The sequence below is a fragment of the Microcaecilia unicolor genome, chromosome 5 (assembly GCF_901765095.1).
Source record: "Microcaecilia unicolor chromosome 5, aMicUni1.1, whole genome shotgun sequence".
NCBI classification, from domain to species: domain Eukaryota; kingdom Metazoa; phylum Chordata; class Amphibia; order Gymnophiona; family Siphonopidae; genus Microcaecilia; species Microcaecilia unicolor.
Window position 1 is genome coordinate 360,275,275 of NC_044035.1, and position 24,838 is coordinate 360,300,112.

The following is a 24,838-nucleotide window of genomic DNA, read 5'->3' on the forward strand; positions in this document are numbered from 1 at the left end:
GAACCTGAACTTGTGACTTGACTTGAACTCCGATTTCTCTCCAAACGCACAGACTGGGCACACTGGCTGTCAGGACATGGATACACTAGGATTTTCCCCGTAGAAATTCTTGCTTCTTTTCTAGTTCAGTCTGTACCGTTGCAGTGATTGTAGGGCAGGAAGCTCTCCAGCACACGTTCAGTGCTAGTGAAGATTTCTTGGCACAAACTGTGTTTTGCATAGGGTTAATTTTTAGCTTGGCTAAAAGGCAGAAGTGCTGAAATGTTTAACTTGGAATATATGTGTTTCTAGGTTGCCAGATACAAAGCACATTGAACTGGTGCAGAGGAATCCTCTTAATAATCCACTGTTACTGGCTCAGACTAGGAGCTGGGATGCCCCAAGTTAAAACTTATTCCCTTCTCTAGACAACAAACGAGTTAAAAGGTCTCTGCTGGCTGGCTGGAGAGGCATTTTCATTCACAGGACTCCCTGAGCCTGAGAATTCTCAAGCAAGGACTAGCGTGTGTTTTGGGGTGGAGAAGTGGCATCTGGCGGTCAATCGAAGTGATGCGATCCATCTCAGAAGACGTCTTTGCTGCTCCACACTTAGGCTGTCCATGGAGGCTCATCAACTTTCTGTCAGGAAGAAACCAGTCATCAAGCCACCCCATCCCCGCTGGAGGTAAGGCTCAGAAGAGAGATAGATTTAAAAGACTTTTATCCCGCTCTATCTTAACATTCTAGGCAGGTTCCAAATAAAACATACATAAGAAAATTAACATAACAATACACAAAACATAGCATTTCTACATGGGACTAAATTTCCAGATAATTCTTACAAAATATCGTTAAAAGCTTTCTGAAGTAGATATCCTGTTTAGAAGGAATGGATCCATGGAATCTGAGCGGAGATTGGGTGGCAACGCCAGTAATTGGGAAGCGAAACCGTTGCTGGGCAGACTTCTACGGTCTACGCCCTGATTGTGACTGAATAGATATGGATGGGCTGGAGTGTAAATTTTAAGGGGTTTCGACGTTAGCTTCAGAACTTTGTACAAGAAGAATGCTGGGCAGACTTCTATGGTCTGTGCCCTGAGAATGGCAAGGACAAAGTATCACATACCATGTAAAATGAGTTTATCTTGTTGGGCAGACTGGATGGACCGGTCAGGTCTTTATCTGCTATCATTTACTATGTTACTCTTTGGGGTTCTACATGGAATGTTGCTACTAATTGGGATTCCGGAATCTTGTAACTCTTTAGGATTCCAGAATCTTCAGAACTTTTAGTACAAGAAGAGTGCAGGGCGGACTTCTATGGTCTGTGCCCTGAGAATGGCAAGGACAAAGTATCACATACCATGTAAAATGAGTTTATCTTGTTGGGCAGACTGGATGGACCGGTCAGGTCTTTATCTGCTATCATTTACTATGTTACTCTTTGGGGTTCTACATGGAATGTTGCTACTAATTGGGATTCCGGAATCTTGTAACTCTTTAGGATTCCAGAATCTTCAGAACTTTTAGTACAAGAAGAGTGCAGGGCGGACTTCTATGGTCTGTGCCCTGAGAATGGCAAGGACAAAGTATCACATACCATGTAAAATGAGTTTATCTTGTTGGGCAGACTGGATGGACCGGTCAGGTCTTTATCTGCTATCATTTACTATGTTACTCTTTGGGGTTCTACATGGAATGTTGCTACTAATTGGGATTCCGGAATCTTGTAACTCTTTAGGATTCCAGAATCTTCAGAACTTTTAGTACAAGAAGAGTGCAGGGCGGACTTCTATGGTCTGTGCCCTGAGAATGGCAAGGACAAAGTATCACATACCATGTAAAATGAGTTTATCTTGTTGGGCAGACTGGATGGACCGGTCAGGTCTTTATCTGCCGTCATTTACTATGTTACTCTTTGGGGTTCTACATGGAATGTTGCTACTAATTGGGATTCCGGAATCTTGTAACTCTTTAGGATTCCAGAATCTTCAGAACTTTTAGTACAAGAAGAGTGCAGGGCGGACTTCTATGGTCTGTGCCCTGAGAATGGCAAGGACAAAGTATCACATACCATGTAAAATGAGTTTATCTTGTTGGGCAGACTGGATGGACCGGTCAGGTCTTTATCTGCCGTCATTTACTATGTTACTCTTTGGGGTTCTACATGGAATGTTGCTACTAATTGGGATTCCGGAATCTTGTAACTCTTTAGGATTCCAGAATCTTCAGAACTTTTAGTACAAGAAGAGTGCAGGGCGGACTTCTATGGTCTGTGCCCTGAGAATGGCAAGGACAAAGTATCACATACCATGTAAAATGAGTTTATCTTGTTGGGCAGACTGGATGGACCGGTCAGGTCTTTATCTGCTATCATTTACTATGTTACTCTTTGGGGTTCTACATGGAATGTTGCTACTAATTGGGATTCCGGAATCTTGTAACTCTTTAGGATTCCAGAATCTTCAGAACTTTTAGTACAAGAAGAGTGCAGGGCGGACTTCTATGGTCTGTGCCCTGAGAATGGCAAGGACAAAGTATCACATACCATGTAAAATGAGTTTATCTTGTTGGGCAGACTGGATGGACCGGTCAGGTCTTTATCTGCTATCATTTACTATGTTACTCTTTGGGGTTCTACATGGAATGTTGCTACTAATTGGGATTCCGGAATCTTGTAACTCTTTAGGATTCCAGAATCTTCAGAACTTTTAGTACAAGAAGAGTGCAGGGCGGACTTCTATGGTCTGTGCCCTGAGAATGGCAAGGACAAAGTATCACATACCATGTAAAATGAGTTTATCTTGTTGGGCAGACTGGATGGACCGGTCAGGTCTTTATCTGCCGTCATTTACTATGTTACTCTTTGGGGTTCTACATGGAATGTTGCTACTAATTGGGATTCCGGAATCTTGTAACTCTTTAGGATTCCAGAATCTTCAGAACTTTTAGTACAAGAAGAGTGCAGGGCGGACTTCTATGGTCTGTGCCCTGAGAATGGCAAGGACAAAGTATCACATACCATGTAAAATGAGTTTATCTTGTTGGGCAGACTGGATGGACCGGTCAGGTCTTTATCTGCCGTCATTTACTATGTTACTCTTTGGGGTTCTACATGGAATGTTGCTACTAATTGGGATTCCGGAATCTTGTAACTCTTTAGGATTCCAGAATCTTCAGAACTTTTAGTACAAGAAGAGTGCAGGGCGGACTTCTATGGTCTGTGCCCTGAGAATGGCAAGGACAAAGTATCACATACCATGTAAAATGAGTTTATCTTGTTGGGCAGACTGGATGGACCGGTCAGGTCTTTATCTGCCGTCATTTACTATGTTACTCTTTGGGGTTCTACATGGAATGTTGCTACTAATTGGGATTCCGGAATCTTGTAACTCTTTAGGATTCCAGAATCTTCAGAACTTTTAGTACAAGAAGAGTGCAGGGCGGACTTCTATGGTCTGTGCCCTGAGAATGGCAAGGACAAAGTATCACATACCATGTAAAATGAGTTTATCTTGTTGGGCAGACTGGATGGACCGGTCAGGTCTTTATCTGCCGTCATTTACTATGTTACTCTTTGGGGTTCTACATGGAATGTTGCTACTAATTGGGATTCCGGAATCTTGTAACTCTTTAGGATTCCAGAATCTTCAGAACTTTTAGTACAAGAAGAGTGCAGGGCGGACTTCTATGGTCTGTGCCCTGAGAATGGCAAGGACAAAGTATCACATACCATGTAAAATGAGTTTATCTTGTTGGGCAGACTGGATGGACCGGTCAGGTCTTTATCTGCTGTCATTTAGTATGTTCGGTATGGAGTTCCGCAATATGGGAGCAGCAACAAAGAAAATGGAAAAATGCTATTCTTCAAGCCATATTTGTTTGAGAGTAGGAACCTCTAGTAGAGATGCAGACTGTTAGGGAATTAGTAGTATCTGGGCAAACTGTGCTTCATATACCACATTGCAGATCCCTTCAGAGGTTGTTGCCAGCCGTAGTGATCTGTGCTGACAGAAGCACGAGTTTCCACATTTATTATTTGCAAAGCCAGTAGTATCTCAGGTGAGGTTAGCCGGGAGCTCAGTCATTACACAACTTTCCAGCTAACACTTTGCTCGTCACTCGCTGCCCTGTGCCGTGTCTCCAGTCAGAGCCTCAGACATTCCTATATTCCTGTCTCCGAGACTTGATACGATGTCCCTTTGGGGTTCTCACACAGGCATAAGCCTTTTTATGTTTAGCTCATGAAAAATCTTAGCTAATATGAATAGATCCTGTGCAAATTCCACCTGATTCTACAAAAAACTGCTTAGCTGATATCTCAGTGCTTAGAACAGGCGTTCTCAACCTAATTCTCGGGGCACACCAAGTCTCATTGGGTTTTCGGGATATCCACAATGAATATGCATGAGATAGATTTGCATGCACTGCCTCAATTGCATGCAAATCTAACTCATCCATATTCATTGCGGATATCCGGAAAATCTGATGGGAGTGGGTGTGCCCCGAGGACTGAGTTGGAAATGGCTGGCTTAGAACTATGCGCATCCGTTTACACCAAGGGAAACATACCGACTTGTTGATTTAGGCGCAGAGGGGCATATTCTATAATAGCCTGTGTAAATTTTGGAGCGTCCATTTCCCCCCATAGCCACACCCCTTTTTGCCTGCGCGTGTTAGAAGTTCAGCGCACTTCATTACAACCTACTTAGTGAGTTGTACACCTAAATTGTTATTAGTGCTCACTATTGCTTAATTAGTATCCTATGTTCCCGTAATAAGCCATATGGGAACAGATTGATGGGAACACTGGACACTAAAGGGTTAAGTGCTGTTATCAGCGCTGATTAAACTTGTTAAATTAAGTACATTGTTATAGAATCCGCGCCAATTTTGGCACTGAGCTTTAGGCACACTATTTATTTATTTATTTATTGCATTTGTATCCCACATTTTCCCACCTCTTTGCAGGCTCAATGTGGCTTACAACACATCGTGAGTAATGGAAGTATATTAGGAAAATAGATAGTTAGTGTTACAGCAGGATTTTTGGTAACATGATAGTGATAAGACATGGTAGTAGTATAACAAACAGATATTGACAAACAGTTCAGAATTTATGTGGGGGAGTTTTGTATATAGAATCTGGGGGTGAGCGAATTATGTGCGTAAATTCTAATTATTGCCAATTAGTGCTCATTATTGCTTGTTAAGTGCTGTTAAAAAACACTGATTGGCATGTTGAGCCAATTAAGTTACGCACGTTGTTATAGAATATGCTTGGATTTCGGCGCAGAACGCTAGGAGCGATCTATAGAATCCCAGAGTTGGTGCTCAAATTTGTGGACGCTGCTATGGAATAACATCAATTGCACATGCAAATTAATATAATAAATGACACCAGCCAATTACTAGGTATAATTGGAGCTAATCAGCGCTAGTTGCACGCAACTAGAGTGGAGGAGTGGCCTAGTGGTTAAGGTGGTGGACTCTGGTCCTGGGGAACTGAGTTCAATTCCCACTTCAGGCACAGCTCCTTGTGACTTAACACTCCATTGCCCCAGGTACAAATAAGTACCTGTATATGTAAGCCACATTGAGCCTGCCATGAGTGGGAAAGTGCGGGGTACAAATGTAACTAAAATAAAATAAACCATCCTTAGTCGCTATTCTGTAACCTGGATGCAGACATTCTAGGGCGCACATTTCCAAAGGCTGTGTTGACATGGGAGGGGTATGTCCAGAATATGCGCATGTAGGGTATGGAAGACGTGCATTTGGCAGATTTAGGGGTCCACATTTGCATGAGCCTTTGAGCTGGGGTAAGTGGGGCTCATAAATACGTGTGCGCACTTTTCATTATAGAATAGCCACTTAGCCCACACTTTCCCTAAATGTGGGGGCCCTGCACAGAAGGTAATCTATTCTCTGTTACTTCACACTGTTGCCATTCAGCACAGCAGATCAATGACGCTGTTCCCATAGTCCTGTCTCCTTCAGGTCTGCCGTCTATGCAAAATATACCTGAACATAAGTACTGCCATACTGGGACAGACCAAAGGTCCACCAAGCCCAGTGCCCTGTTTCCAAAAGTGCCCAATCCAGGTCCCAAATACCTGGCAAGATCCCCAAACAGTACATTTTATGCTGCTCATTCTAGAAATAAGCAGTGGATTTTCCCCATGTCCATTTTAATAATGGTCTATGGACTTTTCCTTTAGGAAGCCATCCAAACCTTTTTTAAACCCCACTAAGCTAACTGCCTTTACTACATTCTCTGGGAACAAATTTCAGAGTTTAATTACACGTTGAGGGAAGAAATATTTCTCTGAATTGTTTTAAATTTTCTACTTTGTAGCTTCATTTCATGCCCCCTAGTCCTAGTATTTTTGGAAAGAGTAAACAAGAGATTGACGTCTACCCGTTCCACTCCACTCAGTATTTTATAGACCTCTATCATATCTCTCCTCAGCTGTCCCTTCTCCAAGCTGAAGAGCCCTAGACGCTTCAGCCTTTCCTCATAGGGAAGTCATCCCATCCCTTGATTAGTTTTCCACTGACTTTGAACTTGGAGATATTGAGTACACATTAAGCCCCGACAGTCTGTTAGTGATCTGCTGCTAACATGTTTGTTTATATCTTTGTGTTCAACACACATTCATACTCAGAATATTACTCATGTTGTTATTTCAAATCATCTTTATTGTGAGCATAACAAATCACAGAGAAACAGACATTTGTTCCATCAGACTCCATAATGTGTGACACTATCCCACCCCCAGTGAACGCCATTTCCGGCACTACAGTTAATTTTTTTAGATTTTTGTAGCGCTAGAACTTAACTGGCGGTAATCGGGCAGCACTGGGTTAGCGCAGGAGCCCTTACCGCTAACCCATCTCAAGGGTTCCCCACTGAAATGGCCGTGCGGTAAGATGGCCAGCTTTTTACCCGCTGCAGTAAAAGGACCCCTAAATTATTTAACAGAGCATTCAGACTGTCAACATCCCTAGAAAGGGGCTCCAAATTTTAAAAAATAAATTGGCTACATTTAACAGGTATCTTGAACAGCCTAATACACAAAAGTTGACTGCAAATAGCTTTTATATTTAGTCTCCCTTTGATTCACCCAGAACTGAGAAAGCAATGGTTTGGTAACTGTTCTTTCAAGCCATGCTCACTTTCTAACCTTGTATCTGCAATGGAGTTAAGACTATTCCTAGAACTCAAAACATGGTTTAGTACCATATTTATTACAAATGGTTAATCGGAGATTATATTTGGGGTGTGAAACACTCGCTTATTCAACCTATTTTATTTTCAAACAATTTTTTTTTGGTAAACCACGCATACATAAGGCAGTACAATCCCATGGGCACATGATCAGAAGCAAACCTGCATGCTAGAGGTCATTTATGCCAGACTTGCGCTCATGTCTAGCAACCCCGTGAAACAACAAGCTCACCAACTCTGATCACTAATTGCATGCAAATACATGCAAACGAGGGTCTCCAGCATTCCTCCATTATAATCAGTGGGCCAAACAACAGCACTGCTCCCGCTGCAAACCCTACGCCAGCTTGGAGCTGGTGTTAGGGTTTGCCGCGCAAGGGAGGAATGGGAGAGACCAGCAGAAGAGGTTTGACAGGTCCGGGATTTTCTCCTGGACCTGTCAAACCTAAGCCCACTCCCCAAACACTAAAAAGATCCTGGTGGTCCAGTGAGACCCCTAGCCCCCACTCCCAACACTGAAGAAACCCTGGTGGTCCACTGGGACCGCTAGACTTCCTCACCAGCACCCCCTCTGTGTTCTACCTTAAAGTTGGAGGAGGGAGGGACTAGCACCTCCCTCCCTCCTCTGCAGGCACCTCCTCAAAATAGTGATGTCCTGCCTGGAAATTAAGCCCCACCCAGCACGTTCCAGAATGCACCGAGTAGGGCAGGGTGCTGCCACTTTTGAGGACGCACCAGCAGAGGAGGGAGGGAGTGCTAATCCCTTCCTCCTCCAACTTCGAGGTAGACTGCAGGGGTGGGGCAGCGCTGGAGCTGGTGAGGGTAGGAGGGCTAGCGGTTCCACTGGACCACCAGGGTCTCTTCAGTGTTAAGGGTGGGGGCTAGCAGTCCCACAGGACCAGAAGAGTCTTTTTAGTGTTGGGGGATGGGCTTAGGTTTGACAGGTCTAGGAGAAAATCCTGGATCTGTCAAACCTCTTCTGTTTGACATGTCCGGGCTTTTATTTTTCTTGACAGCCTGGACCTGTCAAACAACTTGGGTTGCATGCCCAGGCATAATCCTCCCACAGAAGTATCCTCATGACCCAAGCTCTATTAGATTGTAAGCTCTTTGAGCAGGGACTGTCTTTCTTCTATGTTTGTGCAGCGCTGCGTACGCCTTGTAGCGCTATAGAAATGCTAAATAGTAGTAGTAGTAGTCTCTTGTAACCAGAGCTAATATTGTGATGTCATAATGCCTCAGGCCACCAATAAGAGCCAACCTCATCAGTGATGTCACAATGGCTTGATTGTCCTATACTTGGCTCACTTTTATTACATAGCTCTTTGAGCAGGGACTGTCTTTCTTCTATGTTTGTGCAGCGCTGCGTACGCCTTGTAGCGCTATAGAAATGCTAAATAGTAGTAGTAGTAGTCTCTTGTAACCAGAGCTAATATTGTGATGTCATAATGCCTCAGTCCACCAATAAGAGCCAACCTCATCAGTGATGTCACAATGGCTTGATTGTCCTATACTTGGCTCACTTTTATTACATAGCTCTTTGAGCAGGGACTGTCTTTCTTCTATGTTTGTGCAGCGCTGCGTATGCCTTGTAGCGCTATAGAAATGCTAAATAGTAGTAGTAGTAGTAGCTAATAGCGTGCTTAAATTTGCATGGTATTAGCCTGGCGCTAATTTTACAGCGCTATTTGGAACAGCGCAGGGGATTTGATCATCTGCCCACAAGTGAACCAGAGAAACCATATACAGTGGGGGAAATAAGTATTTGATCCCTTGCTGATTTTGTAAGTTTGCCCACTGACAAAGACATGAGCAGCCCATAATTGAAGGGTAGGTTATTGGTAACAGTGAGAGATAGCACATCACAAATTAAATCCGGAAAATCACATTGTGGAAAGTATATGAATTTATTTGCATTCTGCAGAGGGAAATAAGTATTTGATCCCCCACCAACCAGTAAGAGATCTGGCCCCTACAGACCAGGTAGATGCTCCAAATCAACTCGTTACCTGCATGACAGACAGCTGTCGGCAATGGTCACCTGTATGAAAGACACCTGTCCACAGACTCAGTGAATCAGTCAGACTCTAACCTCTACAAAATGGCCAAGAGCAAGGAGCTGTCTAAGGATGTCAGGGACAAGATCATACACCTGCACAAGGCTGGAATGGGCTACAAAACCATCAGTAAGACGCTGGGCGAGAAGGAGACAACTGTTGGTGCCATAGTAAGAAAATGGAAGAAGTACAAAATGACTGTCAATCGACAAAGATCTGGGGCTCCACGCAAAATCTCACCTCGTGGGGTATCCTTGATCATGAGGAAGGTTAGAAATCAGCCTACAACTACAAGGGGGGAACTTGTCAATGATCTCAAGGCAGCTGGGACCACTGTCACCACGAAAACCATTGGTAACACATTACGACATAACGGATTGCAATCCTGCAGTGCCCGCAAGGTCCCCCTGCTCCGGAAGGCACATGTGACGGCCCGTCTGAAGTTTGCCAGTGAACACCTGGATGATGCCGAGAGTGATTGGGAGAAGGTGCTGTGGTCAGATGAGACAAAAATTGAGCTCTTTGGCATGAACTCAACTCGCCGTGTTTGGAGGAAGAGAAATGCTGCCTATGACCCAAAGAACACCGTCCCCACTGTCAAGCATGGAGGTGGAAATGTTATGTTTTGGGGGTGTTTCTCTGCTAAGGGCACAGGACTACTTCACCGCATCAATGGGAGAATGGATGGGGCCATGTACCGTACAATTCTGAGTGACAACCTCCTTCCCTCCGCCAGGGCCTTAAAAATGGGTCGTGGCTGGGTCTTCCAGCACGACAATGACCCAAAACATACAGCCAAGGCAACAAAGGAGTGGCTCAGGAAGAAGCACATTAGGGTCATGGAGTGGCCTAGCCAGTCACCAGACCTTACTCCCATTGAAAACTTATGGAGGGAGCTGAAGCTGCGAGTTGCCAAGCGACAGCCCAGAACTCTTAATGATTTAGAGATGATCTGCAAAGAGGAGTGGACCAAAATTCCTCCTGACATGTGTGCAAACCTCATCATCAACTACAGAAGACGTCTGACCGCTGTGCTTGCCAACAAGGGTTTTGCCACCAAGTATTAGGTCTTGTTTGCCAGAGGGATTAAATACTTATTTCCCTCTGCAGAATGCAAATAAATTCATATACTTTCCACAATGTGATTTTCCGGATTTAATTTGTGATGTGCTATCTCTCACTGTTACCAATAACCTACCCTTCAATTATGGGCTGCTCATGTCTTTGTCAGTGGGCAAACTTACAAAATCAGCAAGGGATCAAATACTTATTTCCCCCACTGTAAAAGCAAGTGCGAGGCTCTACCAGATTTTTATAAGTAGAATCCCCTTCCCCCCCCCTGAACTTGACTAAAGAAAACAGGAATCACTGGAGTCTGGGATCTTATGACTTCAGCAATCCAATAAAAGAACAATATTAAGAAAGACAAAGGGGCAAAAGCCTAACAAAATCAAGTAACATATTGAAAAGAAGTTATAACATGTTCAAAAGATGACCGTCTACCTCTATGCGTCATATGTGTTATATAATGATCCCAAACCTACAGGAAACATTATTTGATCTATTTTAAAAACTGCACCTTCTAGCACTTTGGAAGAAAAACATTTTAGACCAATTTCTAACTTAGCGTTTCCTGCCAAGGTGCTAAAACAGGTAGTTTTGGAACAGTTAAGTAGCTTAATTGAAGGGAAAACTATTTTGCATCCTAGCCAAGCTGGTTTTCGGGTAGGACATAGTACAGAGTGAATTACGTGCACTGTTTGTTGAAAGATGTGTTGCATTAGCAGTGTCTTTACATCTGGCAGACGGACCATAAGCTACTGTGCAATCACTTATATAATATCGGTCTTAGGGGCACAGTTTTGAAGTGGTTTGTATCTTTTCTGCAAGACACACTTCTTGTGTTAAATTTCAGTCATCTATACCTTATAAAACTGAAGTGCAATATGGTGTCCTTCATGGCTCATCATTACCACCATTATCTTTTTGGATCCCCTTTACGCTTATTCAAAGCTTTGGAATTAGTATTTTCAGCTATGCTGATGATATACTTTTAGTCACAAAAGTTTTCACTCTTTTTAAATATCAACAAGACAATGGTTTGCAGGATTTCACCCTACTTTTTCACCAGTATTGATTGGTAAACCTATGGTAGTTGTATATAGCTTTCATTATTTGGGAATTATCTTTGATTACAAATTAACTTTTCAGGAACAAATTTCATCATTAGTTACAAAGGGTTTCTTCTTTTTTCTTACATCAGCTGCGGGCTGTGAAACATTATTTTGACTAGTAAAAAAGGCCCGTTTCTGACACAAATGAAACGGGCGCTAGCAAGGTTTTCCTCGGAGTGTGTATGTTTGAGAGAGTGTATGTGAGAGTGACTGTATGTGAGAGAGAGAGAGAGAGTGAATGTGCGTGTGTGTGTGTGTGAGAGAGAGAAAGAGAGTGAGTCTGGGTGCGAGTGTGTCTGTGAGAGACAGAGTGTGTGTGTGAGAATGAGAGTGTGTGAAAGTGTGTATGTGAGACACAGTGTGAGAGAGAGTGTGTTTCACACACAGTGTGTGCAAGACAGAGAGAGAGTGTGTGTGTGAGACACAGACTCTCTGTGAGACTGTGTATGTCCAAGAGAGTGTGTGAGTGACTGTGTGACACATAGAGAGTGAATGTGATACAGTGTGAGACATACAGTGTGTGAGAGACAGTGTCTGAGAGTGAGAGAAAGACATTGACTGTGAGAGAGAGAGTGTGTGTGTGAGAGAGAGTGTGTGTGTGACAGAGATACCCCCCCCTCTCTGGTTTCAGGCCCCCCCCTCCCTCCCTCTCTCTGGTGTCAGGCCCCCCCCCTCTCTCTCTGGTGTCTGAGCTTTACTGTGCAGGACGCTGAGCTCTGGCTGTGCTTCAAGGAACTGACCAATCCTATTTAATAGAATGCACCTCCAACATTCTGAAGCCGAGAAACCTCGTGTGGTTGGTCACTTCTGCTTGTGATGAACCCGGAAGTATGTGATGTCAATTCAGGAGACGGATACAGAGAGCAGGAATGCCTCAGCCATGCAGTCAGCTTCAGAATGTTGGAGGTGCCTTTTATTATATAGGACTAGTAAAAAAGGCCCATTTCTGAGACCAATGAAACGGGCGCTAGTGTGTATGTTTGAGAGAGTGTGTGTGTGAGAGTGACTGTGTGAGAGAGACAGAGTGAATGTGCATGACATAGAGTGAGGCTGTCTGTGTGATAATGAGAGTGTGTGTGTAAAAAAGAATGAGAGGGTGCGGCAGGGCAGGGACTGTCTTTCTTCTATGTTTGTGCAGCGCTGCGTACGCCTTGTAGCGCTATAGAAATGCTAAATAGTAGTAGTAGTAGTAGAGCCCTCCCCCTCCCCTTTTTATTCCCTTCCCCCCTCCCAGCTTCAGGGTCCAGGGTCCGTCCATCCCTCCCAACGCTATTCAGACTGCTTAATTTCCTGATTCAATTAATAGTAACATAGTAGATGATGGCAGAAAAAGACCTGCACGGTCCATCCAGTCTGCCCAACAAGATAACTCATATTTGCTGCTTTTTGTGTATACCCTACTTTGATTTGTACCTGTGCTCTTCAGGGCACAGACCGTATAAGTCTGCCCAGCACTATCCCCGCCTCCCAACCACCAGCCCCGCCTCCCGATCTTGACTAAGCTCCTGAGGATCCATTCCTTTGGCACAGGATTCCTTTATGCTTATCCCACGCATGTTTGAATTCCGTTACCGTTTTCATTTCCACCACCTCCCGCGGGAGGGCATTCCAAGCATCCACTACTCTCTCCGTGAAAAAATACTTCCTGACATTTTTCTTGAGTCTGCCCCCCTTCAATCTCATTTCATGTCCTCTCGTTCTACCACCTTCCCATCTCCGGAAAAGGTTCGTTTGCGGATTAATACCTTTCAAATATTTGAACGTCTGTATCATATCACCCCTGTTTCTCCTTTCCTCCAATTCAAATAATAATAATTAAAAATCCATCTCTTGGCTAAGTAAAGTGCACAGAAATACAGTGTTAACACCCTAATATGCTCAACACAAATTCTATTAGTATTTCAGTGGGTTATAGATAAATAGTTAAATTTACATAATATCACAAAGAGGATAATGTTGCTTGCCTTTTAAAATCACCCTTGAAGTCCTGTAATACTTACATTCATCTATAACGTTGTGCATATTGGTTTTGTTTTGGCTCCCTCCCTGGCTCCCTCCCACCCACGTTCAGGCTGGCTGGCTGGCTGGCTCCCTCCCTCCGACGTTCTGGCTGCCTGCCTGCTCCCTCCCTCCGACGTTCTTGCTGCCTGCCTGCCTGCTCTCTCCCTCCCTCTCTCTCACGTTGAGGCTGGTTCGCTCGCTCCCTCGCTTCCACGTTCATGTTGCTTTTCTCCCTCGCTTTCCAAGTAGTCTCAGGGCTCCGCCCTTGACATCATCGCGTTGTGACGCGAGGGCGGGGCGATAGCAATGCATTTGACGTGACGTTTTGTAGCGTATGAACGGGTTGTGTAGATCGAAGCTCCTCCATGAGTGTATGCTCCGCCCTCGACGTCATCACGTTGTGACGCGAGGGCGGGGCATATACTCATGGAGGAGGCTCGATCTATACAACTACATTTTTAGAACATTTGAAAATGTGAGAGGGCAGGTGAGGGGGGGTTGTGGCCGGTTGATGTGATCTTCTGTTCAGTTTGGATGGGCGTTTGATTTTATTCCGTGGTTGTGGGGATGGGGGGGGGGGTGGTTGTTGCGTGTGTGGGGGTGTGGGGGTTAACCTGTTTTCTCCAAAAGTGCGGATGCCCTTTTTCTTTCTTGTTATGATTATTTTGTGCCGTTGGCGGTTTTTTTGTTTTTAATACGTTGGAGGTGACGGTGACTCGCGCTGCTGTGCTGTGATTGGGCACAGTCATTGGTGACGTCATCATGTCAGGAGATGGATACAGGTGCACGAATGCTTCAAGGTTTTCGTCCACGCTGCCAGCTTCAGAACGTTGGAGGTGCGTTTTATTATATAGGATGAGGCAGCCTTACATATATTGATTCATGATTTCTTATTTCATGTCTTGATTATGGGAACGTGGTATAAGCTGGTGTAGCAAATAACAGTATTAAGCGTTTGCAAAACTTACAAAATACAGCTCTTACAGTTCTTGGTAATCTTCATAAATATGACCGTGTAACCCCCTTGTTTATAAATTACCAATGGTTGCCAGTTTGATTTTGTGTTTCTTTTAAAATTCTAACTGTGGTGTATAAAGTTTATTATGAACACTGTCCATCTTATTTGTGCAGTTTAGCCATTGCATATAATCCAGCAAGGACATTAAGATCTTTACAGGATTATAGGATGGTGATGCCTCATATTTCTAAAGCCTATTGGGAATCTACTCGCTCAAGTGCTGTTTTTTTTTTTTGCCTTGCTCCTGTTTTGTGGAATTGATTCATCAGGAAATGAATTTGAAGAAATTCAAGATTTTATTGAAAAAAATTTTTTAATTAGCTTTTGATATTCCTCCTATGGAGGAGAAAATAAAATACAGTGATGGGTCTGTAGGACATAATGTTATGGAATGCACTACCACTCGACGTGAAAAATATGCACGACCTAACCAACTTTCGGAAATCACTAAAGACCTACCTCTTCAACAAGGCATACTGCAAAGATCCCTCCTATGAACGTTAACGCAATACCACTTTGTCTCCCATTCCGAATATGAATCTACTAAGTCCTCATCAAGGCATACTGCAACGATCCATCCTATGAACTTTTAATGCAATACCGCTCTCTTATTCCGAACATGAACTCTTTATACCTGATTGCTTAATCTATTATGTCATTCATGATCTTTATGTAATACCACTTGTATCTCTCACTCCGGAATGGCGATTTGCATGACGGAACAATGTAAGCCACATTGAGCCTGCAAATAGGTGGGAAAATGTGGGATACAAATGCAACAAATACATAAATAATGGGGGTCGTTTACTAAGCCATGGTAGCGTTTTTAGCTCGCAGTAGAAATCAGCTGGTAGTAACTGCTGATATGCCTATTATATTCCTATGGGCGTCTCAGTATTTAACGCCCGATGCTTTCTACCGCAAGCTAAAAACACTACTATGGCTTAGTAAAAGACCCCCAATATGAATATAATGAAGTAATGCATTATTCTATATTTTTTTAAAGAAGAGAATGAATGATTGTTCTGTTTGGATGAGTTAGGTCTTTTTCTTTATGATGTATGTAGTTCTTTTCTATGAATGCCTTATTTTGTATTCATATTTAACTGTAAACCTCTGCAATCCGTTAAGGCGGTATATCATGTTTTATTAAATTATTAACTAGCTATTAATTATTCTCTGGAATTCTCTGTGCTGAACAATCTCAGCAACGTGGCTCTGAAGACTTTTCTGATGGTCCTTAGGGCAGTGGTGAGCAGGTTTCACAACTAATTCTTATTCCTTTATTTTCTTTTCATTCTTTTTTACTTTATAAGTTGTAGCTCTTTTCCAATGTTTTATATTTTTAACGACTGTAACCCACTTTAAATTCATGAAAGGTGATACTGTATATTAAGCTACAATAAACTAAACTATTCTGTAACCTGGGGTGTGTAACTGCCCCTCCCTGGTCTGTGCCCCCTCGCAACATCCTCCGAGTGCAAGGTTCTAGACGGATGGTACACGTGCTAAAGAGCTGCAACAGTGAGGCTCAGGATGCCAACCTTGCTGCACAGTCATCATCGGCATAAAAACCTCCATAGGTCTTTGTATTCTTTTTTAAAAATATTTAAAGACTTTTTAAAATGTATAATTGATGCAAAATACAAAAACTTATATTTGCAGTGGCAAAGATACATTAATCAGTAACAGTTTATGTGAGAATTCAGAAGTACATGAGGATATCTGTATTTGATCTGCTTTATGAGTATTATTATCCTCTGTGGCTTCTCAGGTTGATTATAGTTCTTTCTATGTCATACAAGCAGATTTGACCATGTTACTCTCTTGTTTATCTCTCGCCTCTGGCCTTCTGTTACTTACTGGATTCAGTTCCAAATTCTGACACTAGTCCACAGAGCTTAGCTTGCATTTCTTCTCACTTGCATTCCACCAGTGGATACTAGATGGACTGTCTGTCTGTTGCCTTTGCCAGATTAGATTACACCAGGAACAGTGCTTTCCTTTCCTGGGACCTTTATCTCTGCAACTCTCTTCCAGCACCTCTCCAACTTCTGCCATTTTATACTGAATTCAAGGCTGCTCTATGGTGACCCTGAGGAACTCCAATATTTAGTTATTTTTTTGGAGTAGAAGGAAGCTCCTTCCATTTACCTCTCTGATCACAGTCACCTATAAATAATTGAAGCCACTAGATCATGGAGTCACCCAGACTTAGGTCTGCAAGCTTTTGCTACACTGCATGTTGATTTCAGATTCCTAGGAGAATCAGTAATGAGGAGTGCAGCTGTCCCCCTATCCAAGAGCTGGTTCAAGTCTACAAACAAGATTTTAACCACTTTGCTTAAAAGGGAAAGGGAACTGGACTTGATATACTGCCTTTCTTAGGTTTTTGCAACTACATTCAAAGCGGTTTACATATATTCAGGTACTTATTTTGTACCAGGGGCAATGGAGGGTTAAGTGACTTGCCCAGAGTCACAAGGAGCTGCAGTGGGAATCAAACTCAGTTCCCCAGGATCAAAGTCCACTGCACTAACCGCTAGGCTACTCCTCCAAGCAAAGGTTGTACATTTGTCTAAAACTGCTAGAGGATTGGACAGATTATTGGCTTTCTTCAAAACAGTTGACAGGGTACCTCTCTGAAAATACATACAAAACAGATGCAGCACAGGCAGTAGGAATATACATTCAGCAGCGTATGGGTACAGCACAGGTTAGAAGAATAATCAAACATACATGCTACTATGGGTAGCAGTAAACACAGACCTCTTCTACAGAACATGTACTCACTCCCAGCCCCCCTCAGAAATGTAAAACTAACTCTTTAAATAAGCTTTTCCCATAACCTGATTTATTCTTTAATCATTCCACACTTGCTTGTCACAGCAACACCTTTATGTTTTTCCCACACCCACCTTCCCTTTTATGTGGCTATCATGGCTCTGTAACTGAGTTTAATTCTTACTCCTTTTCTGTGTTCCTATTGTTTTTCATTTTGTCTTCCCTGTTTGTATGTCTGTCTGTCTGTCTGTCTATCTGACGCGCACATAGGATGATGCAAAAAAGTAACCCCTAGAGTTTTTTTGCTGTTTTCTCAGCAACCGCTTGGAGTTTCAGTGTGAAATTTTACAGCTTTATTTGTTGTTATTATCTATGTTTATGTGCCGAGTGGAATGAGATTATCTTTAAACATGGCGAAGTTACAGCCTTTTTTGCGTGACCACCCAGCAATATTCACACATTCAAAAATGTTTGCACTGTAAAACTACCATTATTTGGAAAAACCTGGGTACCAGAGCTACTGTTAATAAGGTCACAGTGATGTAGAATTTTGTCTGGGAAGCAATGTTGGAGGCCTATCACAAGCTGCAAACAATCACCGAACTCAAGGACGCACTGCAGATGATCTGGGACAGCCTGCCACAGGGACTGATCAACAAAGTCCCCAAAATTACTGTGCTAAAGCTGGGGGTGGACACTTTGAGCATTTAGAGTGACTCTGAAATTCTGACACACAGTTAATTGTAGCGTTTGAATGATGCTATTTTACTGTGTTTTAGCGCCAACATTTTTAACACAAATTTTTTGATTATTTATGTTATTAGGATTTATTTACCGCATTTTTGAAGGAATTCACTCAAGGTGATGTACAGTATGAAGAAATCACACGTTAGCAATAGACTAGTAAAAATATTCAAATAACAATTCAAAGTATGGCGTGGAGGAGCATTTTCGATATGATGTCTAAGTCCGACTTTGGACGTTTTGCGAAAAATGTCCAAAATCCGAATAGGAGAGAAGGTCATTTTCGAAAGAGAAAAACGTCTATCTTTTGTTTTCAAAAATATGGTTCCGAACAACGTTTTGTGATTTGGACGTTTTGGGGTTTTTTTGTGGTCCATTTTTGAAAGCAAAAAAAAACGTCCATGTGCAAAACGCACAAAATCAAGCCATTGGGATGTAGGAGGAGCCAGCAGTTTTAGTAGACTGGTCCCCCTGACATCCCAGGACAGCAATCCCTAGGGGGCACTGCAGTGGACTTCATAAAATGCTCCCAGGTACACATCTCACCATTGCTCCTTTACCTTGTCTGCTGAGCCCCCACAAACCCACTACTCCCAACTGTACACCACTACCAAAGCCCTTACAGGTGAAGGGGACTCTTATATGTGGGTACAGTGGGTTTCTGGTGAGTTTTGGAGAGCTCACAGTTTCCTCCACAAGTGTAACAGGTAGGGGGAGGTAGGAGCCTGGGTTCACCTGTCTGCAGTGCACTGCACTCGACACTCGGAGCTGGCGTAGGGTTTGCCGCAGCCAGTGACCCAAATTTTGGCGCGCTGACCGCTGATCATTGGCAATGAATGAGCTAAGCCCTGCTTAGCATGCATTTGCATGCTACTTGTGCAAAGAGCCCTTGAGCGTGTTGTTTCAGGCGCACGAGGGCTCTGATCATGGGGCGGTAGCAAACGCCGGCGCTAGTATGGCGCTAACAGCCTCTAGCGCCGGTGTTTGCTTTCGATCATCTGCCTGTAAGAATATTTCTGTACTGATTTACCTCTTCTCAGTACCTTCCTTGAGGTGGTTTATGGTATGTGTGCTACATTAAAAAAAGGAATCAGGTTTTTCACTCTTACCCTTTCTCAGAGCACGGCTGTACAGAGGGTGTCTAGTTAGAGTCAGGCTTACTGCTGTTGACTGGGAGAAATCTTACTGTTGCCAGATGGTGAAAACGTTTCCAGCCCAAAAATAACACAAAGTAGCCTATAAGGTAAATATGAATACTAATATTGTAATCAGCAGCATATTATTATTATTAATATTTTCAAACTATTTTCATTTTTCTTTTTCATAAAAATCAGACTTTAACATTAATTTGTGTAAGCACTTAGCAGTCCACAACAAGTAAAGTCAGAAACAGTTTATATGTAATTGTGCAGCCACCCTTAGGATTCACCTTTGGGTTTAAACCATGTGCATGTAAGGATTGGATAAACACATTAAAACCAAAATTCAAAGCAAATGCCCTTAATACTTGGCAGCAATAATGAAAACAGTGATGGAATAGTCACATGTCACGCAGCCTGAGCCAACAGAAAATATAAGTGAGATCAAATCAAAATGTTACCAACAATAAAGAACGTGGATAGAGCAGCTCAGGTTTAACAGCTCCCCCTCCCTCCACAGCAAGCATTTTTTTAAAACCCAGAGCACGGCCCCCTCCCTCTAGTCTGACAGCCCCTCACTCCTGCAGCCTCCCTCTGCCTGGACCCTGGCTGCCCTGAGCTCAGCTGCAGTGTACTCACGCGACCAGGCTGAGCGACTGGCAATGCTCTGCTGGTGCCCCTCCTTTTCTCTCCCCGCCATGGGCCGCTGTGCCTGCCCAGTGCTCGACCTGGCATGCCAGTCCTTCTCTCTCCATCGGCACCAGGAAGAGTTCTCTTCTAGCTGAATCACAGGGGAGACTCTGGCCTGAGCAGCTCTTACCTCCGTTCCACTCTGCTCCTGCCCCGTTGATCTCTCTCCAATACGGTGCTCCAGACTCACTTCCTGGTTCACGAGACATCATCTTGCAGCTTAGCCAAAAGATGGCGTTGTTGTTGTGATCCAGTCCGGAGCGCCAGTTTGGACAGAAGCGGGCCGGGGCAGGAGCAGAGCAAAACTAAGGAAACAGCCGCTTGGGTCAGTTGGAGGAAGTGCAGGACAAGGTCCGGCTCCAGAGTGCCTTGAGTAGGACAGGACCGGGTCGGCATTTGGGACAGAAGAGGGGAAAGAGTGAGGAGAGAGAATGAGGTGAGGGGAGAGTAACCAGGGGGAAAGAGTAAGGGTAGAGAGGAGAGAATAAAGGAAAAGGAAAGAGAGGAGAGGAAAGAGAATAAGGGAAAAGTGAAAAAAGTTGCTGCTGCTATGAACTGCCGAGTCTGAGAGAGTGGGTCGGGTGGCGCCAAGTATTTAAAGTGGGCTAGATCCTGCCTCCCTCGCAATCCTATTGGTCAAATTTGACCAATAGGATTAGCGAGGGGAAAAATCCACCAACCCGTGGGCCCTCACAGGAAAACAGCCCAAAAAACCACTACTCACGGCATTTGCATTTTTCCTGTTAGGGCTCGTGGGAAACCACCCAATTCTGCAGTTGTACCACAGAATTGGCAACTTTGATTGTTACATTTTGAGTTTATTTCTGAGGCTGCTGCTCTCCTCCCAGGTTTCTCTTGGTCTCCATGGTAATCCTGCACCCTCTGTGCTGCCATGGTGGTATTTTCTCCGGGTGCAGTGTTTGCAATAAAATAATTTTATTCTGGAAGGTGGTTGGCTTTCAACCTGAAGGTCACAGGTTCAAGGCTGGTTTGTCCATTATATTAGAAGCTGTGGACTTAGCTCAGTTTCCAATGGGGCATATTTTATTTCATTCTTTCTTGCTGCTTGCTTTGCAAAGCGGTTCATTGCATGACTGGAACAGTTATCACTACACTACTGTACTGAAGGTTAGCCTTCCTCTTTCATTTTTTTTTTGGTGGGGGGGGGGGGGGGGGGGGGTTGCCGGGTTCTTGAAGCCTAGATTGGCCGCTGTCGGAGACAGGATGCTGGTTCTCAGCCACACTTGTTGGCTCCAGTGGGCAGCCAGTTCTAGTGCACAGCCACACCAGTCAATTCTTGACCCTCTCTGCGAGAAATTAGCTCTGGCTTAGGCATCGGACAGCTGATGTGGCTTCCAAGTCACATTTGGCATCCTACCTTTTAGAAGTAATCTTGTGCTTAGAGAAGATCTAGGGAAGTTGGGTAAAAACCTGAGGGACTCCCAAGTCTCAGAGCTTGCCAGAGGACGAGTGTAAAGATTCTTTTAAATCCTCTCAGTTTAGGGGAGGGGGGAGAAATAGAAATATCCTTCCTTTACTTTGGGTAATGTTACTCAGAGACTGAGACAAGACATAATATAGGAAGAAGTAAGAAGTGGTGATTAAAGTGTTTTGATTGGGGGTGGGGAGGGGAGGGGAGGGTGAGAATAAGGGGGATTGGGGGTTAGGGAAGTCTAGGTGGGGAGGGGAGGGAAGTAGTAAAAGCCTTGATGATGTAATGTCTTACTGCACTAATGTGAGACGGGATTGTGAAGCTTCTTTAATATCATATTCGGATTTGTTATTGCCTGTGTTTTGATAAGATAATGCCCACCCATCACCTGGGGGGTCATCAGAGTCAAGACTCTGATTATATTTCTATTTGGAGTTAGGGATAAATGTAAGTGGGATTATAGTAATACTATTAATTTATGTCAGGACTGGGGGGAAGGGGAGAAAATGTTAAAAACCTTTTTGATGCTGTTTTAAGTCTATCCAGCAAGATTTGTTAGTGGAATTTGTATAGTGAAATGTATTGATAAGATTTAATATGCTGAAGCATCAATAAAATTGTTTTAAACATAAATCCTCTCAGTTTAACATAGTAACATAGTAGATGACGGCAGAAAAAGACCTGCATGGTCCATCCAGTCTGCCCAACAAGATAAACTCATATGTGCTATTTTAGTCATAGGTTTTGTGAGGCCACGTGCTTTGGCCTAGGAAAACCACTTTCAGGGTTTCCACTTCCACTACGACAAGCCACCTTGCTGCTGGCAGAATGATCTCGGCTTCAACTCCAGGTATACCTATGTCTGCTGCATCTCTCATGATGGGGTCACTCCTTGGGTTTCATAATAGCAGGACTCCTTTGAGGGTTTCATGAGGAGTGGACCAAGATTGCCTCAGGCCAATGTGTCTTGGATTTTCTAAAGCAGGGTTACAATTGGAGTTCTCCCATTATACTGCAGATTTTTCTTGGGTTCTCCATGCAAGCTCAAGTCCAGATTTCAGGCAGTTCATGCCACCTTGCAAATGTTTCTTCATTTAGGCACAGTCGAGTCTGTCCCCAGTTGCAATTGGGGGAATTGGAAGTTGTACTCTTTGCTTTGTACTTCCAGATAGGGAGCTTCCTTCCAGCTGAGTTTAGAATTCATAAGTCTAGAGTGTTTAAGGTTCAACTTTTCATGATGGGAACTTTGCAGTGTGTAATAGTTTCAGTCTAGCGGGGAAAGTTTCTAACCTCCCTGGATCTCAAGGAAGTGTATTTTCATATTCCCAGTGCACCTTCCTGCAGAAGAACGTTATCAATTTATGACCATGTCTTTCAGCCTTTCCACATCACATCAAGGACATTTTTTCAAGGTCATGGTGAGAGTGGTAGCCATCCATTCGTGAGGCTGGACTGCAGGTTCATTTATACCTTGAAATTAGCTGATTTCCGACTCTCGCTATCAACAGACTCTGCAAATTTCATCCAAGATAGTTACTCTTCTTCAGTCCTTAGGATCGGTAATGAATTTCACCAAGAGTCAGTTGTTTCCAACACAAATCTTGGCATATCTGGGAGTGATATTCCATATAGGATTGGGAAGTCCTTTCTTCCTTTTGCTTCTCAGCAACGGATGCCAAGTCAGATTCTACTTTCCCTACCAAGTCCGGGGGTCTGGGAATAGGTTAAAGTTCTGGGCGCAATGGTCTCTTCCTGCACATTCTCCACTTCTACTATGAGTGGTTCAAAGTGGGTACCAAATAAGAAATTACACAGAAAGAATAGTAAAACAATCAAACCAGAAATGTTTTTTTTAAAAGGTAAGTCTTCAATTTTTTTTATGAAAAGAAAAATAAGTAGAAGAATGACGGAGTTCCAGTGGAAGAGAGAGAGCCAAAAATGAGGAGATTGATAACAGAAGTGAAACAGGTGGGAAATCAGGAGACGAAAGGCAAATTTTGGTTCCAAACAAGGCAACTTTATTGCTAGCAAGTGAACAGCACCGAGTAGCCTCGGGACACTGTGTGTCATAAATCATCTGACGCTTACATTTATACTTCCCTACTGGGCCTGCGCATTTGGCCCCTTACACGTCATACTTGTCATGCGCAGTAAACATTTGTAGTTCTTACAGTACAAAATTGTAGTCCCAGTACGTACACACGTCATAACACTGAAATGATACTGGCAAGAAAAACGAAACTTAGCAGCTTATTCTGTACACACACAATGCTCCTTTCTAGCACAGGAGATAAGGTGCGGCTCAGGAATGCAGGGGGGTGTCAGCACCCTCCAAGGTCGCCTATTCAGATGGCGTTGCTACGTGCAAGCTGGTCTTGTATAGGCCTTGCAAACTACTGTTACAAGCTATATGTCTAATAGCCCTGCATTCTGTCTGTACATTAGTAAACAGCAAACTTGTCTTGTTAGTAAACAGTAAAACTGGATAAGGCACAAATGTCCAGTGCAGTAATAAGGTGTGGCCAAATAGCCAAAAGCAGAGGTAGAGTGCATAAGTAAAAGTCCATCAGTAGGCACAAAACATGAGGTTGTCCTGTTGCTCAGTAGCATTCAGGTAGTACCGGCGTTCCACTCCTTCATTCCCCCCTTTTGATACTTGAACATCCATTCTGGTGGAGAGTATCACCTCCATGAACCCTGAAAAGGAAAGAAAGGACAAGGATAGTTAGCGAGGGAGGCAACAAGCGAGCCCTAAGCCCTTGCGCAGCCGTTGGTTGCTTCGCCGGGGTTGAGACGGAGGGCCCCTAGTGGAATCCCCCCCCCTTTGTAGCCGGTCTTTTGCTTGCACAAGGGTGATGGCCCATTGAGTGACTCAGGGGGTTCAAAGTGCATATCAGCCACAAGGTGCTTCATCGTCAGCTTCATCAGACTGGGGAATGGGGGAGTACATCTGGAGAGCCATAAGTTGGGCAGCAGCACGGCGGTCAGCGATGCTTTCCATGGTGGAGCAGAGACACCTGAAAACTAAGGGGAGAGACAAAGGTATTATTAGGCAAGACAGCAAGAACAGGCCACCCATGACGAGGAGGCCTTGCAGGCTCCCGGAGGTTGGGAGCCAGCTGGTGAGGGAGGAAGTCCAATCCCAGGCACTGTTCCAGGTCTGGACGGGGACGTGGGCTAGTTTGACCATCCGGTCAGTTATCTCCCTGATGACATGGCTCTGGTCATCAATCTGTAAGCAGCAATTACTGAGGTTAAACTTGCCACACACCCCGCCCTCCTGGGCTAAGAGGTAGTCAAGAGCCAAGCGATTTTGGTAGACGGCGGTAATGAGCTTAGTGTTCTGTCGAGCTAGGATATTGAGGGCCAGGGCAGAATCGTTAGTGAGGATTTCGAGTACGGCCTGTAGGCGAATAATGCGATTCAGCATGTAGATAGGGGTGCGGTACCCGTATGTACCATCTTCAGCCCATGTGGCCGGTCCATAGTAGTGAATGATACGTTCAGGCGGCCACTCGTTGTCCTTCCAGTCTCCAATCTGTACTTTGGGCTTGATGATTGGGAAAGACCGTTTTCGTCGGGTAGGGTT

General features: G+C 43.9%; 1 protein-coding gene across 1 annotated transcript in view; it reads left to right on the plus strand.

Moving 5' to 3' along the window:
- Positions 1 to 452: 452 nt before the first annotated feature.
- Positions 453 to 24,838, plus strand: part of NFAT5 (nuclear factor of activated T cells 5) — a 276,432-nt gene continuing 252,046 nt past the window's right edge. The window contains exon 1 of the mRNA XM_030204661.1: positions 453 to 664. Within this exon, the coding sequence (XP_030060521.1) occupies positions 550 to 664 (115 nt within the window). The 5' untranslated portion in view covers positions 453 to 549. The remainder of the gene's footprint in view (positions 665 to 24,838) is intronic.